At 50.4% G+C, this 13,953-nt stretch overlaps 5 protein-coding genes across 5 annotated transcripts; 1 reads left to right on the plus strand and 4 right to left on the minus strand.

Annotated features, from left to right (window-relative positions):
- Positions 1-1,605: 1,605 nt before the first annotated feature.
- N7508_005419 (basic helix-loop-helix domain-containing protein) lies at positions 1,606-4,698 on the minus strand (the record flags this gene model as incomplete). Its single annotated transcript, XM_058463485.1, has 1 exon — positions 1,606-4,698. The coding sequence occupies one exon, from the start codon at positions 4,696-4,698 to the stop codon at positions 1,606-1,608; it is 3,093 nt and encodes a 1,030-aa protein (XP_058319963.1).
- A 1,430-nt stretch (positions 4,699-6,128) lies between these two features.
- Positions 6,129-7,115, minus strand: N7508_005420 (dihydrodipicolinate synthase family protein; the record flags this gene model as incomplete). The annotated part of the gene is made up of 2 exons (XM_058463486.1): positions 6,129-6,796; positions 6,845-7,115. The coding sequence occupies 2 exons, from the start codon at positions 7,113-7,115 to the stop codon at positions 6,129-6,131; spliced, it is 939 nt and encodes a 312-aa protein (XP_058319964.1).
- Positions 7,116-7,626: 511 nt separating this feature from the next.
- Positions 7,627-9,182, minus strand: N7508_005421 (putative GTP cyclohydrolase II; the record flags this gene model as incomplete). The annotated part of the gene is made up of 4 exons (XM_058463487.1): positions 7,627-7,632; positions 7,697-7,978; positions 8,057-9,013; positions 9,069-9,182. 4 exons carry the CDS (start codon positions 9,180-9,182, stop codon positions 7,627-7,629), a joined length of 1,359 nt encoding a protein of 452 aa, XP_058319965.1.
- A 414-nt stretch (positions 9,183-9,596) lies between these two features.
- On the plus strand, positions 9,597-12,008 carry N7508_005422 (uncharacterized protein; the record flags this gene model as incomplete). The annotated part of the gene is made up of 6 exons (XM_058463488.1): positions 9,597-9,601; positions 9,657-9,872; positions 10,022-10,761; positions 10,811-11,231; positions 11,288-11,579; positions 11,649-12,008. The coding sequence occupies 6 exons, from the start codon at positions 9,597-9,599 to the stop codon at positions 12,006-12,008; spliced, it is 2,034 nt and encodes a 677-aa protein (XP_058319966.1).
- Positions 12,009-12,202: 194 nt separating this feature from the next.
- On the minus strand, positions 12,203-13,516 carry N7508_005423 (uncharacterized protein; the record flags this gene model as incomplete). Its single annotated transcript, XM_058463489.1, has 1 exon — positions 12,203-13,516. One exon carries the CDS (start codon positions 13,514-13,516, stop codon positions 12,203-12,205), a length of 1,314 nt encoding a protein of 437 aa, XP_058319967.1.
- Positions 13,517-13,953: the final 437 nt, after the last annotated feature.

Here is a 13,953-nt window from a genome sequence, read left to right on the forward strand (position 1 = left end):
CCAGTCATAGTTAAATCTCGGGCAAGGGCCCGTGTATAGATGTGTCAGATGCCATTGCGACCATTACCAAACGACTTGTCTCAGTCTAGATCAGACAGTTCAGGCCAACTTGGCTGATTCTCTGTTACGCGCGCTACCTCGTTGCGCTTCATGAAATGCCCGAAGCAGCGTAAGAGCCAAAACAGCGTGACTTAGCAGCGGGGCTCAGCGTTTTTTGACAGATGCACCATAAGACCGCCTAGACAAACTAACAGACAGTCCCACTAGCTAACAGGCACCAGTGAGAATAGCGTCATAGGAACCTCCAAGCATAAGGTTCTAGACTCGCCTCAGAACATCCTGGGGTAGGAACAGATCTAGTAAATGTTGCAAGGCACAGGTTCTCGTCGCAGTACTGTAGTCTTGTTCGTCAGAAAGGGGCCATCCGATGATGTCAGGGCTTCCAGGGTCAGGTTCAGGACAATAAGATAATTCTCCGACAAAGAAACCTGATGCTGCTCTTGTCGAGGGATTCGGGGTCTCGATCACCACCCATGGTGAGAGCGGAAAGAAATTCCGACGGACACTCAGCCCCGGGTGCAGAACTTGATCAGGATTAGCGAGAGGACCTGGGCAAATGAGTTGAAGCACAGTAGAATGCTCACAATGACTTTGCCATTGTCAAATCGGCCGCACTGCCGGACCAGTGAACTGATGATGGCTGACCGGTGAGCAGAAGCAGTATCTTAGAATGCCAGTTTTAAGCTCCGGAGACATCAAAACTGGATGATTCTGGACAAAAGAAAAGCAAGTTTAGTCATTCAAATGAAGTGATGAGAATGGCCATAGAGGCATTGCGGATCGTGCTGGAACAAGGCCGTCGGCATTGCTGCATGGTCGGCCAAAATGAAAGCTGGATCTCATACATCCCAGAGCATCAAACTCCTGAAATACCATGGATCGAATCCTGGCCGTTCTTGTGATTGAGCTGACTTGGTGATTTAAAAGCGGAAGCTGTATCCATTAACATATCGCATAAATCAGGTTGAGATTGAAAGCAGTCTCGCCATGACTTGCGTCGCTGTTCACGCTTCACCTCATGATTCATGTTTCTACGTGTAGCAATTGGGCATGTTCAGCAGTGTCAGTCAGTGCCAGGCCGGCCGAGTTGATACCAACGATGAGCAGCACTTCGAATCGAGCCTCGGTCGGCATCTTTCAAACAGTGACGAGTAATGACTTGAAAGGCTTTCGAGAACAGTAATCATATTTTTATGCTTTAGTCCCTGTTCGGGAGCTTTACTGCTTGTCCTAGGCCATCTGTCGTCGAAGTTGGAAGAATTTTAGTGACGTGGCTCGGTGGGCGCCAAGACATCCATGAATATACAATTTAGGTAGCGAGGTGAATAGAATAATTTGATGACTCGAGAACAATGCATCACAAACTTAACAAAAGAATGAGTTATGTTTTATTCACTAACGCTTACATATAAAACGCCAGTCCGTGATCTCATACCCTAGACCAATCCATCCTTCCTCTTTTCCGTAATCTCAACCAAGTAGAAATACAAAACCAATAAACGCCAAAGTCATTACTGCATAGCATAGCAGATCAAGAATAAGATCTTACACAGTGACCTCTTGAACAGAAACAGGAGCCTGATCATGAGCGTGAGGAATATAATGCAACTCCTCTTCAACAGAAAGACTGCCATACCCCGTATCATTGCTAGCGGAGCGCTCACGACGAAGCGGCTTACTTACGGGTGAATCGGACATACTCTGGTCCGCATCGCTCTGAGAGGACAAGGTTGATCCGCCCCTGCGACGACGGTGCTTCCGCCTCTTGATGTGAGTCTTGTCTGGTGCTGTGGGGACATGGTCGTCGACATTGATACCTGCGTTCTGGCAGATCGCTGTGCAAGAGTCGACGACTACCTCGACAAGAGTGGGTGAGAAACCGTAGAAAGCCGGGTTGTAGGCATTTCGGGCCCAATAGATGAGTTCGGCGGAGACACGCCCGAGGTTTGGGATGTCGCGAGGACAGATGGAGAGTTTGCGAGTTGGGCGGGGTTTTTCTTCGGCTTCGTCGTCGGCCGAGGAGGTTGCTTCTGAGACGGGGGTGGATGGAGAGGAGGAATCGGATGACGCGATGTAATCTACATCTGAGGCGAGGAGGTGGAGAAGGTGGTAGACTGCCGAGAAACCGAGAAGGGATAGTTCGACTGGGTCAATTGGGAGCTGATTGAACCAATTGATGGCCTTTTGAATGGTGAAGGATTCGGGCAGGGAGTTGCTGTCGCCGTTGGATCGTGCTGTGACGATCGCGGCAATCATGGCACAGCGTACTGCGATGGAAATTTCATCGCGGACGGAGACTGGAATGGAAGAGTCCAGGAAGTTGGAAGCGTGGCTTTGACTTCCCTTTCTCTTCTCCTTGGGTAAAGCTGCAAGGACTGCGCCAACATTTTCAACGCGGTTCTGTTCGAAGAAAACAGCTTTCATGACGAGGGCCCGGGTGTATGCCGCAGACAGCCTGGGCGCGACGTCGAGAGACATGCGGATCTTCTCCTTGAAGGCATCACGGCTTGCCTTGGAGACAGGTCCCTTCTCGCTTGCCTCGAAGTAGTTAAGAAGAGCAGTTTGCAGAAGATGGCTGGACCACCAGGCAGCGAGTGCATCTTGAGAGCACTGAATGGCAGGATCCTCTTCCACAACGTCCAGGAGCACCTCTTCATCACCGGTACCTTCCTGAGTTGGTCGGTTCCAGGTCAGGTTGACGGCACGTTGAATGATAGTGTCGATCATGACTTCCTCGCAGTCCAGCTTTACTAAGGCTGCAAGGTGACTGGGAAGCCGGTCGGGATGAGTCTCAGGTAATGCGTCGTTAAGGTCACGAGCAACCTCCCACTGGAATCGTGCGAGAGATCGAGCAATGTCGTTCGACATATGGAATGACCAAGAGCCCTGCTCCCCCACGCACCAGAGAAGAACACGGACGTGCAAGGCTTTCAAAATCATTCTCATGGGACTGGTAGGGAGAGTACCAGCAGCAAAGATAGTGAGCACAAGACGACTCTTGCTAACTTCAGCATCTCCACCAGTGAGCTGTGCATCAATTGCGATATCCCAAGTCTTGACACGGCCTCTCTCATCTTCTTCGGTAATCCCTGTGGCCCAAGAGTACAGTTTCCAACCCATCATGCAGCGCAACACATACTCGAAGCATCTGGAAGTAACGACGTACCACTCCCGGAAAAAACGGTGACGTGGAACGCCAACTCGTTGCATGCTCGTGAGCCAAGCCTGTCGGCGGAAGTCACTGGAAGTAAGGGGCACAATCTGACTTTCCGAATTCGGCTTGGATGAACCACGCTGAGTAATGGGTTGGGCATTGAAGAGGTAGACAAAGACAAAGAAAGCACAGCCAACGACCAGCGTTGCCAGCACTAAGAAATGGGAGAATGCGCGGGCCTGCCACGAGTACCAGAAGTGCTTCAAATAATATTCCCAGTGTGCCATGGTGGGTGTTTGCAAGCGGCTCAGAAGACGCATGGGAAGTGCAAAGAGACCCTTCGCCTCGCCCTCGGAGTCATCGGAGCCCATGCCCTCGAGAACCATCAGCCCAGCCAGCGCACCTAGCATATACTTGTTGGGCATCCTAGAGCGCCGACGTGAGGTGTCCTCTCTGGCATACTGCGGTTGGTGGGCCGAAGATGATGGCTGTTTCATATATGACTCGGCGAAGATTCCCTGCTGTGCAGTTTCGGCTCGCATCCGCTTCCACGCCTCGGAAACCGGAAGTAGACCCTCCGGAGGGTTGTGAGAACTGGGAGAGCCCTCACTAGGAATCTCCTCCGCCTGGGAGAACACACTAGGGGATGTACCGGAGCCAGAGTCGGTTGAGGCGTAGTTGCTAGGCGAGGAAACAGAAGCAGATGAAGTGACAGCCTGATCAGCGGCTTTGTCAGCTTGGCGAAGACGATTTTTCAGACCAGTGTTTTCATCTTCCAAACGTTTGTTGCGAATTTCCAGATGCTTGATGTATTCGGTGGCCTTGGACAAAATAGAAGCCTTGTTGAGCTTGCTTGCAGAGTTCGCTTCAGCTTCATCGTCGTCATCCGCGGAACCTCCGGCCTTAGTTGTTCGAAGACTGGGTACACTATCGCGAAGTTCAGCAATCTTATCGTTCAAGTTGGCTCGATAACGCTTCTCAATGACATTGTGAGCGCGCTTCTTGGCGGGCATCTTCTTGCCCTGTTGCACCGGACCGGTCACTGTGGTGGCATCGTCGTCACTGCCTGTCTTTCTCTTCCGGCTAGTTCCAACACTGGAAATTGGAGAAACAAGACCAGACTGCGGTTGCTGGCTTGTGCCCCAGCCCTGCAAAAAGGTACCTGGGGGACCGTGGAGGTTGTTTTGTTGAGAAGGAATTTCCATCAACCCAAGAGGTAGATGCGGGGAGAATTCTTGATTTTGAGTTGGTGAGCTCATTTCGGTATGAGGGGAGATGGAAGGCAGATCCATAGACGAGGCCATTGGCTTTTGGTCGCCTTCAGAGAACATAGGCTCATCCCATCGCATCCATTGAGTCCAATCTTGATTCACATTCTCTCCATTTTGGTTTGATATGAAGTGACTATTTGCTCGTGATTCATCTCCGCCAGAGTTGCGTGGAGAAAATAGCTGGAAGTCGTTGTCCATGGTGGGACCTGACATACTGGAGGTATCCCGGCTGGATCCTCGGCTAGTGCAGGTAGCAGTCTAAACCTGGGTGATGTAACTGAGAGCACGAATGGTGAGCACTGCTTGAAGAGTTAGATCTGTAAAATAGAAGACACTCATATTGCAAGCCATTTAAAACAGCAGAATTGAGCTGCCTGAGGACATTTTGTTCGAGATACGATACGCGGCTAAGTCCGTACAGGCTAGCCTAGAATGTGATAGGGTGATATCTGACACTCACTGGGTTCAATATCAAATAAAATGCTCAAATGGCACGGCGTGAAGCTCAACAGGCACAGATATGTTCTCTGGAGAGTGCGATGTAAAGACTGAGTTTCCAGGAGGGGGAAATGTCACAGTCACAGTCACAGGTGTCGTAGGCGATTGGATGGGCAAAAAGCAGGGGTGCGACATATACCCACCTAAACAGTTGGTAGTTTAGGCAGTCAGAGCCTTGGGACCAAGTGGGTTCTCGAATCCGTTCTCCGTTGCGAAGGTGATCGTCCTTGCATTAAAGAATTAAAGAATTAAAGGGGGGTGGATCGAGAGCTGCAAAACGGGAAAAGCACAAAGTAGAAGCTATGTCAGAGGCATTGAGCTTCTCTATCTGCATGAAGATCAGGGGAGAGGTCGGTGTTGTTAGCCTGAGATGCCTGGGATAGCAATTTCAGTCGTATGATCGCGGCTGGCCGCCCTTCCGGCTCCGCAACTGCCACCCCTGATGGTTATTACCGCGTAAATGACAGATTCCGATCACGTGAAAAGTGCTGGAGGAGGTACTATCTGGTTAATTACAGTAACTTATTAAAGTTATCATTGGATAATAACTTCCCCACCCGAAACGGATGACTCAGCCACTTGCCTCGGACATGTGACTTTCCATCTTTCACTCCAATTCGCACTTTTCAACGCCTTTATCGCTACTTTTGAGCCCGATTATTGCACTCAAAAAAATCACTTAAAAACTCGCACATTCCCATCCTCTGATCAACTCGACACGTCATCATGTGGCGCCAAGGCGCCCCGCAGGGAGGCAACACGGGAAAAAAGGGCTTATGATCTTATCAGATCGAACTAGTCTCCACTCCTCCCTCGCCGGTTACACCGGAACCCATCAACACGGCGCAGAACACGAATGAGATCAGATAGCCAGCACAGACTGTGGATTTACAATCCGGTGTCGGCGTTAAAAGAACAGCCCAGTACCCTGTTCTCATATTCCAAAGAGAATTTCTCTAACCTACAACGCCGTGCGTCACGGTTTCTGCGCTAACTACTTCTAGATCCCTTCCACCTCCAATCGGGCTCCTTTCGGCTGGTACTCGGCTTTCAGCTTTTAAGCTACATTCTGAGATTACATAATAACAATCGTAATGCCAAATTCATGATCATGATTCTGGTCTGCAGCCTACTAATGGAACAGCTTATAACGCATTTTCAACACTGGCCATAGCGCCCATCAAATCCCTGACCGACTTCCTTACCGCATCACCAGCCTCCTCATATGGAGTCCGAGTTCTGAGCTTCTCGAGCGCATTCTCCACACCAGCAGCGGGGGCCGAAAACAAAGCCACAGCATATTTGGTCGACGCAATCCCACTCTTACAAGGCGACTCCGCCAACGCCGAAGACCGCTGCAAGTCCATCGCCTCAGCAAGCCTCCCAGCCATGAACAACTCATAAATCTTCGATGTCGTTTTCGGGAACACGTTCGCAAAAGCATAAATACACCCCGCCGATCCGACCGTCAACCCAGCAACGAGGAAATCAGACTGACCGCCGAAAATCGCAAACTCACTTGGCGCAAACGTCGCTGCTAGCCGTGTGATCTTCCCCACCGAGCCGCAGGTCAGTTTAACGCCGACGATGTTGGAGACGCCGGTGGCGCTTGCTGCCGCTGATTCCCTCACTATCTGGGTAACTATCTCCGAGTCAATGTCGACGCCGTTGGTTACACCGGGGAAATTGTAAATCAAAACTGGGAGGGGTGCTTTCTTTGCGACGTCGGCAAAGAATCGTTTCACGGCCTTCATGTTTGTTGCTTTGCCGAAGTAGGCGGGCGGTAGGATTAACAGGTAATTCGCGCCGGCGGCTGCTGCGTCGTGGGCTCACTCGAGTGTTTGTTTCGTTGAGTGGGTGCCTACGCCTGCCATCAGAGGGTAGTCTGGTCCCACAGCTTCGCGGGCTATTGCGATGAGTTGGGCTCGTTCTTCGCGGGTTAGGAGGAAGGCTTCCGAGTTCGTGCCCATGAGAACTAGGCCTGCTAGGCCGCTTTGCGATAGGTATGCATAGTATTTCCTTTGGGATTCTAGGTCTATTGTGTCTGTTGCACTGTCGAATATTGTTACGGCAGGGCACCAGATGCCTGATTTGGGGATTCGGGGTTGCGGGGAGACCTGAGGGCTTCCCATTGTGGATGATTTGTAGGGCGTAGAAGATGCTAGGTGGAATGATGATGTTCCTGGACGAAGTAATTATTTATAGTTGGTGGTTTCATCAGAATATCAAGGTCTGCACTCAGTTTCTCTTGTAATCAGTTCTCTCGTATACGTGCGGGGGAGGAAAAGAATCCGTGGTGACATTGAGGCCGATGATAAGCTAGCCACGTTTACGTCTCGGATGTATGCCGAGACTCTAAGGTTGATACAGTTAGTTCTTGCTTGGAAATGCTATAATTTGGCGTGAGATTGCTACGAGAATACTCCAAAATGTTGTGAGTACCTTGTGTTCCTACATCTTTCCGCCCCTCACAGCTGGCTACAATTTAAACCATCCACATCTTCCGAACACCAATTTATGCAACAAATCCGTGGCAATGCTACTAAGAAAGCTGTATGTAGGTAAAACATCAAAAGCAGAAACTACCGAGAAAAAAGTGACATATGCGGCCGTTCGGGTCCACCAAAGCGTCGAGGAAAGCGTTTAGTGCTGCAGAGATGTCAACTACACGAACCCACAAAGCTATGAAGCCAGGATGACCTCTTAAACTTACAGCAATATCCTCCCATTTCTCCCAGCCACGTCCCTGGACCTGAGCAAGCTCAGCAGCAGAAATCTGCTTACCAGTTGTGAAGTATCCGGAGTTGATCTTAGCATCGATCTCGACACGGGAGTCACTGGGGATCATCTCTTCGGGAATAGGAATACGCTCGACGATCTCGATACCCGAGTCGACAATGGCGTCATGTTTCATGTTCGACATGGAAAGCATGCGGTCGATCTTCGTTATGCCGAGCCAGTGAAGAATATCCGGCATCAAAGCTTGGAATCGCATCTACAGTGGAGTAAAGTTAGTAAGTGGGGCGATTCCTAGGGCAATAAGAACAGGAACAGGAAAGGAATGAAACCATACATCTCGAACACCGGCGATGTTCTCTGTCCGGGTGAAGTACTTATCGGCTGTGTCGCCCCCACGCTTGCGGGCATTGTATACCAGGTACTTGATCACCTCGCCCAGGGCTCGTCCTTCTTTACGGAAGTAGATCACTACACCGCTGCCGCCGTTCTGTGCTTCCCGGATGGCTTCCCGGATACCGAAGGCCAGGTATGGTCTGCAAGTACAGATATCCGACTGGAAGACATCACTGCCATTACACTCGTCGTGAATACGCAAGGCCAGCTTGACATTCTCATCGGTGATCCGCTCCGGTGGTCCGAAAATGTATACGGTAAGGCCTCCGATCGGGGGGAGGAATGTCTTCAGATCGGGCCGAGTGATCAGCTCCGGGTAGCTGCCGCCGGTATGTTCGAACAATGTCCGACGGAGGGTTCCCTCATCGACGCCGAATCTCTCGGCAACACCCGGCAGGTACCAGACTGGCTCGACAGCGACCTTAGTGACGCGGACTTCTCCGGAGGAGTCAACGAGAATGGACCCATCAACCTCCAGCAGACCGTTCTTCACATCGTCAGCAATCTCCGCCAGTTTCATGTTAGCCCGAGTCACCGCCATGGTAGGACGGATATCCCAGCCGGCCTCTAGCTCCTCCTTGAATTGGTTGACGATGTCATGGCCATAGGGGTCCATAGAGACGATCTTCGTCTTGTCGGCCCAGGCCTTCTGCCAAGGGAAACTGAAAGTGGGCTCGCTGTTGCGGAAGTCCGGTCGGAAATCGGCATCCAAGTCACCCGCAGCGATTGCGAGAGCGTTATAAATGCTGTAACTACCGCCGTGGGCGCCGATGGCATTTCGGCGCTTGACGAGGTTGCCGCTCCGCGATACAACTACTGGACCCCGGGATTTGGCGTCGGACGCGCCCCACTCGAGTGGAACGGGTTCAATGCCACTTTGGCCTGGGTAGGTGGTTAACTACAACTTGAATTAGCATTATCCTCATAGTGTACAACTTCCCAAAGATGCATACGATGATGTGCTTGCTGAACTTCGGGGTTGAGGCGGGGGATGTTGGAGATTTGGGAGATGGCTGCTGGGCTGGCATAGCCGACAGTGTGGTGGTGATAGGCTCGGTGCTCGTCATCTTGCCACAAAATATAGAATAAAGACAAGAAGAATGAAGCTATGAAGCTGTGAAGAAAGAAAGAAAACAGAAGAGGGGGGACTGCAGCAGTACCCCGTGACTTATCGCTCTCCGCATGTTATCGGAGGGGCTTATCTGCACGTTATGAGCGAAGTATGAGATAGTCACGTAGTATTAGAAGCTATACTGTAGCCTAGTGGACTCTATAGAGTAAGATAACTAGCGGTCACTGGCATGCAATTTGATGTCAGAGTATACGACTCCACTACGCTCCGATCATCTCCACCGGTTTCCACCGGAGTTCTTCGGAGCTCATTTTGACTGGCCGGAGTAACGAACACCGAACACTCTTCCACTCACACGTCTAACACTGCTTAATATGCGAGGCCATAACCTTCGCGTCTGTCGAACTTCATGAGGTAACACCTCCACATATCACCTTGGATTTAAACACCCTCCGCTAACTGCCCACAGCACTTCGCGCCGTCGCAATGGCAAGCCGGCCTCATGTGAGCCATGCCGCCGAGACAAAGTCCGCTGCGACCATGCACTACCTGTCTGCACACGCTGTCGAGACCGAGGAGTCTCGACCCGATGCTTTTACCACCCAGCTCCCCTAACACGAGCCAAAGGACGTCGCGTATTCCCATTGGCAGAGGGTGTCCCTTTTGATCGAGCCCCATCGACGAGGTGCGTCATTTGTGACATTCCTTCATGATTTCTCCTTACAATTTGCATCGGTGTGTCGATCATTGATTGCCCAATGGCCCAATGTTCTCGCCCGAAGCATTCCGTGCAGCTAGCCGTGCGCAGAACGAAGTCTGATGACCACTTCCCAGAAATCCTCATATGAATGAAACTTCTTTCAATTCATATATGCCCAATGCAGTCCAAGGAGGCTCTGCATCTATTATTTCATCGCGAACTCAACCTTTACTTTCTGGATACTTCGGCCCAACGAGTTTCGTATCCCCTCTCACCGACGATGTTGACCTAGGAGTCCCAGGTCAAGGCCTGGAGGTGGAAGCCTCTCAGCGGGTCCTTCCACCATACTGGGTACAGAAAATATCAGAGGTAGTATCAACTCTGGGCAATTTTATCAAAGTCGAGGCTTTGATTCGCGAGTATTACGCTCTCAGTCAAAGTGCTGTGATAGCAGCGCCATTCGTGCTAAATAGTCTTGGACCAGTCGGTTCCATGTGCAAAGAATTTGTGCTGACTCCGAATGTGGATGACTCTACATCATCACTTACTGTCCGTATAATTCAAAACACGGCAGAAATCTTCCATGTGCCTGCAACGACGAGGGGAAGAGATTTTCATACGCTCTACACCGGCCCGGCCATTCGTCTCGAAATAATCGGAATATTATGCGCCCTCGCTGGTCGAGCAAGATATCTGGGACTCGCTCGGGATAAATGCGATGGCAAAACATCTCGGACTCAATATGCGCGCAAGATGTTAGCAGCTAGTGATGCCGCGCTGTATATTTGCAAAATCTTGACTTCACTCAATGATCTGACAATATGGCTTGTGCATGAGAACCTCTTGCTAACAGATTTGGTGAATGGCGATTCAAGTATGACACCATCCGGCCTGCGAAATTCAATTCCACTAACAACATCCAGGTCCATCCTGCTGGAACAGACTAGGCGAACTCTCAACAGACATCTTCGCGCTCGGTCTGCACCGCGACACAAAGACATCCCCAGAGCTACCAGAGTTTCTACTAGAAACCCGCCGGCGCCACTTTACTTCAGCGTACCAACTCGACAAAAACATAGCCACATTCCTCGGTCGACCACCTCGAATGCCATGGCGGTATGCTGACTGTCGCATGCCCCTCGATATAAGCGACGAGGCACTTGCTACTGACAATATGGTCCTGGATTATTCCCACGACTACATTGATTCAAATGGATGGAGTCTTCACGGTGTAGTGCAACGATCGTCATGGATGCGAGTCCGATTCATTGTCAGCACATTCCGCGATGAGATCCTGGAAGTCTCTCTTCGGAGGATAACGCCTGAGATGGAAGATATGTTGGAGTATGTCACTTGGTCTTTTTTTTTCAAGTTTATGTTGGAATGCTAACAGTACACAGTGACATCTCTCAGAGATGTCACCTTGCATGGGAAGCCCTCCCCATCCATCTACGCTATACACCCCAATGCTGGGATAACAACCTCCCCGTAGCAGTGTGTCTCATGCTAATAATATCATACCTTGCATACCTCTACAACGACTTTCTCATACAAAGACTGATAGCTGGAAAGAGAAATCCGCGCGGTAATACAGCACTCCTTTCCGTCAGTGCGGATATCCTATCTACAGTCTTGATACTTGGCACACAACGCGAACAGATGGTCGACCTACGGCCCGATTTCACATGGACGGTACTGTTCCCTCTAGCTCTCTTCGCCATTTATTTTAATGTTTACCCTTTTTTTTTTCTTCATGTATAGGTCCTGCTATACGGCTTCCCAAGCGCAAGCCTCCTAATTAAAGCCTTGCAACACCAAAAACGCACAGGCGAACTATTCCTGTATGACGGATCGCGGTCTGCCCTTATTCGTAATCTTAGCGTTTTCATTTCTCATCTTGAGTCTATTGCCAGACCAGATAATGCGAACTATGCGCTGTTCCAGCGGGCGAGTCAGGTATTCTCGAAGATTATCGATGAGATTCTCGAGCCGGTGCCTGATTCTGAGCTTGGGGATGCTGATGCTGCTCATTATGATTTCGAATCTGTTGTTGATGTCGATGGGTTAGATTTGTTTAATCATATGGATTTCGGGGTTGCGTTTAATCAGTGGTTATTTTAGGGTGCGGTGTTAGTTGGGATTGAGTGTTTACATATGGAATGTAGGTAATTGTATGTTGTTTAACATGTTTCACCGTTCAGTAACTTAGTTCATTTCTGGCGATTATTAAATTGGACTAGCTATAGCTCGATCCAAAACGAAAAAGTGTATGACGGGATATATAACCAATAGCTTCATCAGTAATAAAAATCACTTCAAGTGCGCTCAGTGCGTTCAGTCTCGCTTACAGACACCGTTTTAGGTTGCGAAGTAGAAGTAGCATCCGCCTCCGCAGGCAGCGGAGACGGGTATCCCTGCGAAGGAGGATAGCCATGAGGTGGATACCCATGCAGGGGATAAGAAGGATAAGCCACCATGGGAGGCACGCCAGGAGCGGCAGCGCCTGGAGGCGGATACCAAGGACCAGGGCCAGGGGGATAAGGAGCAACAACAGGGCCCGGACTGGGGCGAGCAAGAGCAACAGCAGCAGGATCCCTCCGACGGAACAGGTACTTCAACCACCATCCCAACTTCTGTCCACCAGACATACCCTTCCATCTTGCAACGAGGACAGCCTGCTCCTCGGGTGTTTTTGCGGGATATTTTTTGACAGTGATGAGGAGCAAACATGATAAAATCGGACAAAGGAGGGCGAATCCGTAGGGGAGACCACGTCGAGATTTCCTGCCGAGCATAGCTCTGCGGAATATGAACCAGCTCTCGATCAAGCCGATTACCAGGAAGAGACAGAACCAGCCGAAGAAGATTGCGAGGCCTAGACCCCATGGTGTTACTCCCCATGTATAATGGCATCCATCTGAGCAGCAGTATCCACCTCCTAACTCGGAGCTGCCGAGGTAGTAGATGAATTTGCTGCAGCCGGTATAGGACCTCGAGTCGTCATCGTCATCATCGCCGCTGTAGTACGTCGTCCTTCCTGTGCTGTAGTAGCTATTGCAAGTCTTGTACATGGAAGGCTTGTAAAGCGAACTAGCGGAAGAAAAGATGCTTTTTGGGATTTCCTCGATATCCAGGAAAGCCATGGTCTGCGTGTATCGGTATGTGTTGTATTTGTAGGTGATAGTACTGGTCTTCATGCTCGGAGTGAAGAGGTCCTCAGCATCGAGTGGGACATTGATGGGGATGGCGGTTATGAGGCTCTGGCTTGTAGTGTATAAGCAGGATGAAGGCGCTGTATATGTCACTGATGCGTAGTGACCGACGTAGTTGTAGCCTGTGTTCTGGACGCCGGCGGTTGGTTCCACGACTAGTTGGACGGCGGTGATATCGCCGTTGTAGTATGTTTCCGTTGATGTGATTGTGCTGAGGACGGTTGGGTTGCTGACTGTTGGTGTTATTACCTTTGTGTAGGTTCGTACTACTGGGTCTTCTGTTATGTAGACGCCTGTGTAGCCGTCGCCGATTGTTGATTCGACTATTGCGACGTATTGAGTGCCGAACCATGGTGTGGCGATGGTGCCCTGAAGGACGACTTGTCCCAGGAGAATAGATTTTGTGAGGTGCTTCATCGTGCTTGATGGGCTAGTCTATGAAGGGCCAACAACAGGGGAAAGACAAGCGTCGTGCCGAAATAAACTGCTCCTTTTAAATATATTCCTCCAAGCCCAGTCTGGAAGACCCTGAGGAGGCTCCACCACATAGCTAACCCAATGTAGCCACATCTCACGAAAAGAAAGCCTCGTCTCTCCGAAATGAGCAAGGTCTAAATGCTGCAGGGCCAGGAGCACGGCGTGCTGGAATCGCCTATCGAGATCATTTACGGGGATCTTATTGGGCTGAAAAGACTTCGCCTAAGATTATGTTGTGGGTGAATGTTTTTTAGGGCTCGTATTCGATGGCGTCGGGCACCGGCGCTTGCCCTGGAGTGAGGTTGAATACGAAGCCAAGCCTTGGTGGCTTTTTTGCCCATTAGCCCGTGAATCCTCGTATACTGTAAGGGTCGTTC

This window comes from Penicillium antarcticum (assembly GCF_028974205.1).
Source record: "Penicillium antarcticum strain IBT 31339 chromosome Unknown utg000005l_segment0_segment0, whole genome shotgun sequence".
In the NCBI taxonomy this organism is placed as follows: domain Eukaryota; kingdom Fungi; phylum Ascomycota; class Eurotiomycetes; order Eurotiales; family Aspergillaceae; genus Penicillium; species Penicillium antarcticum.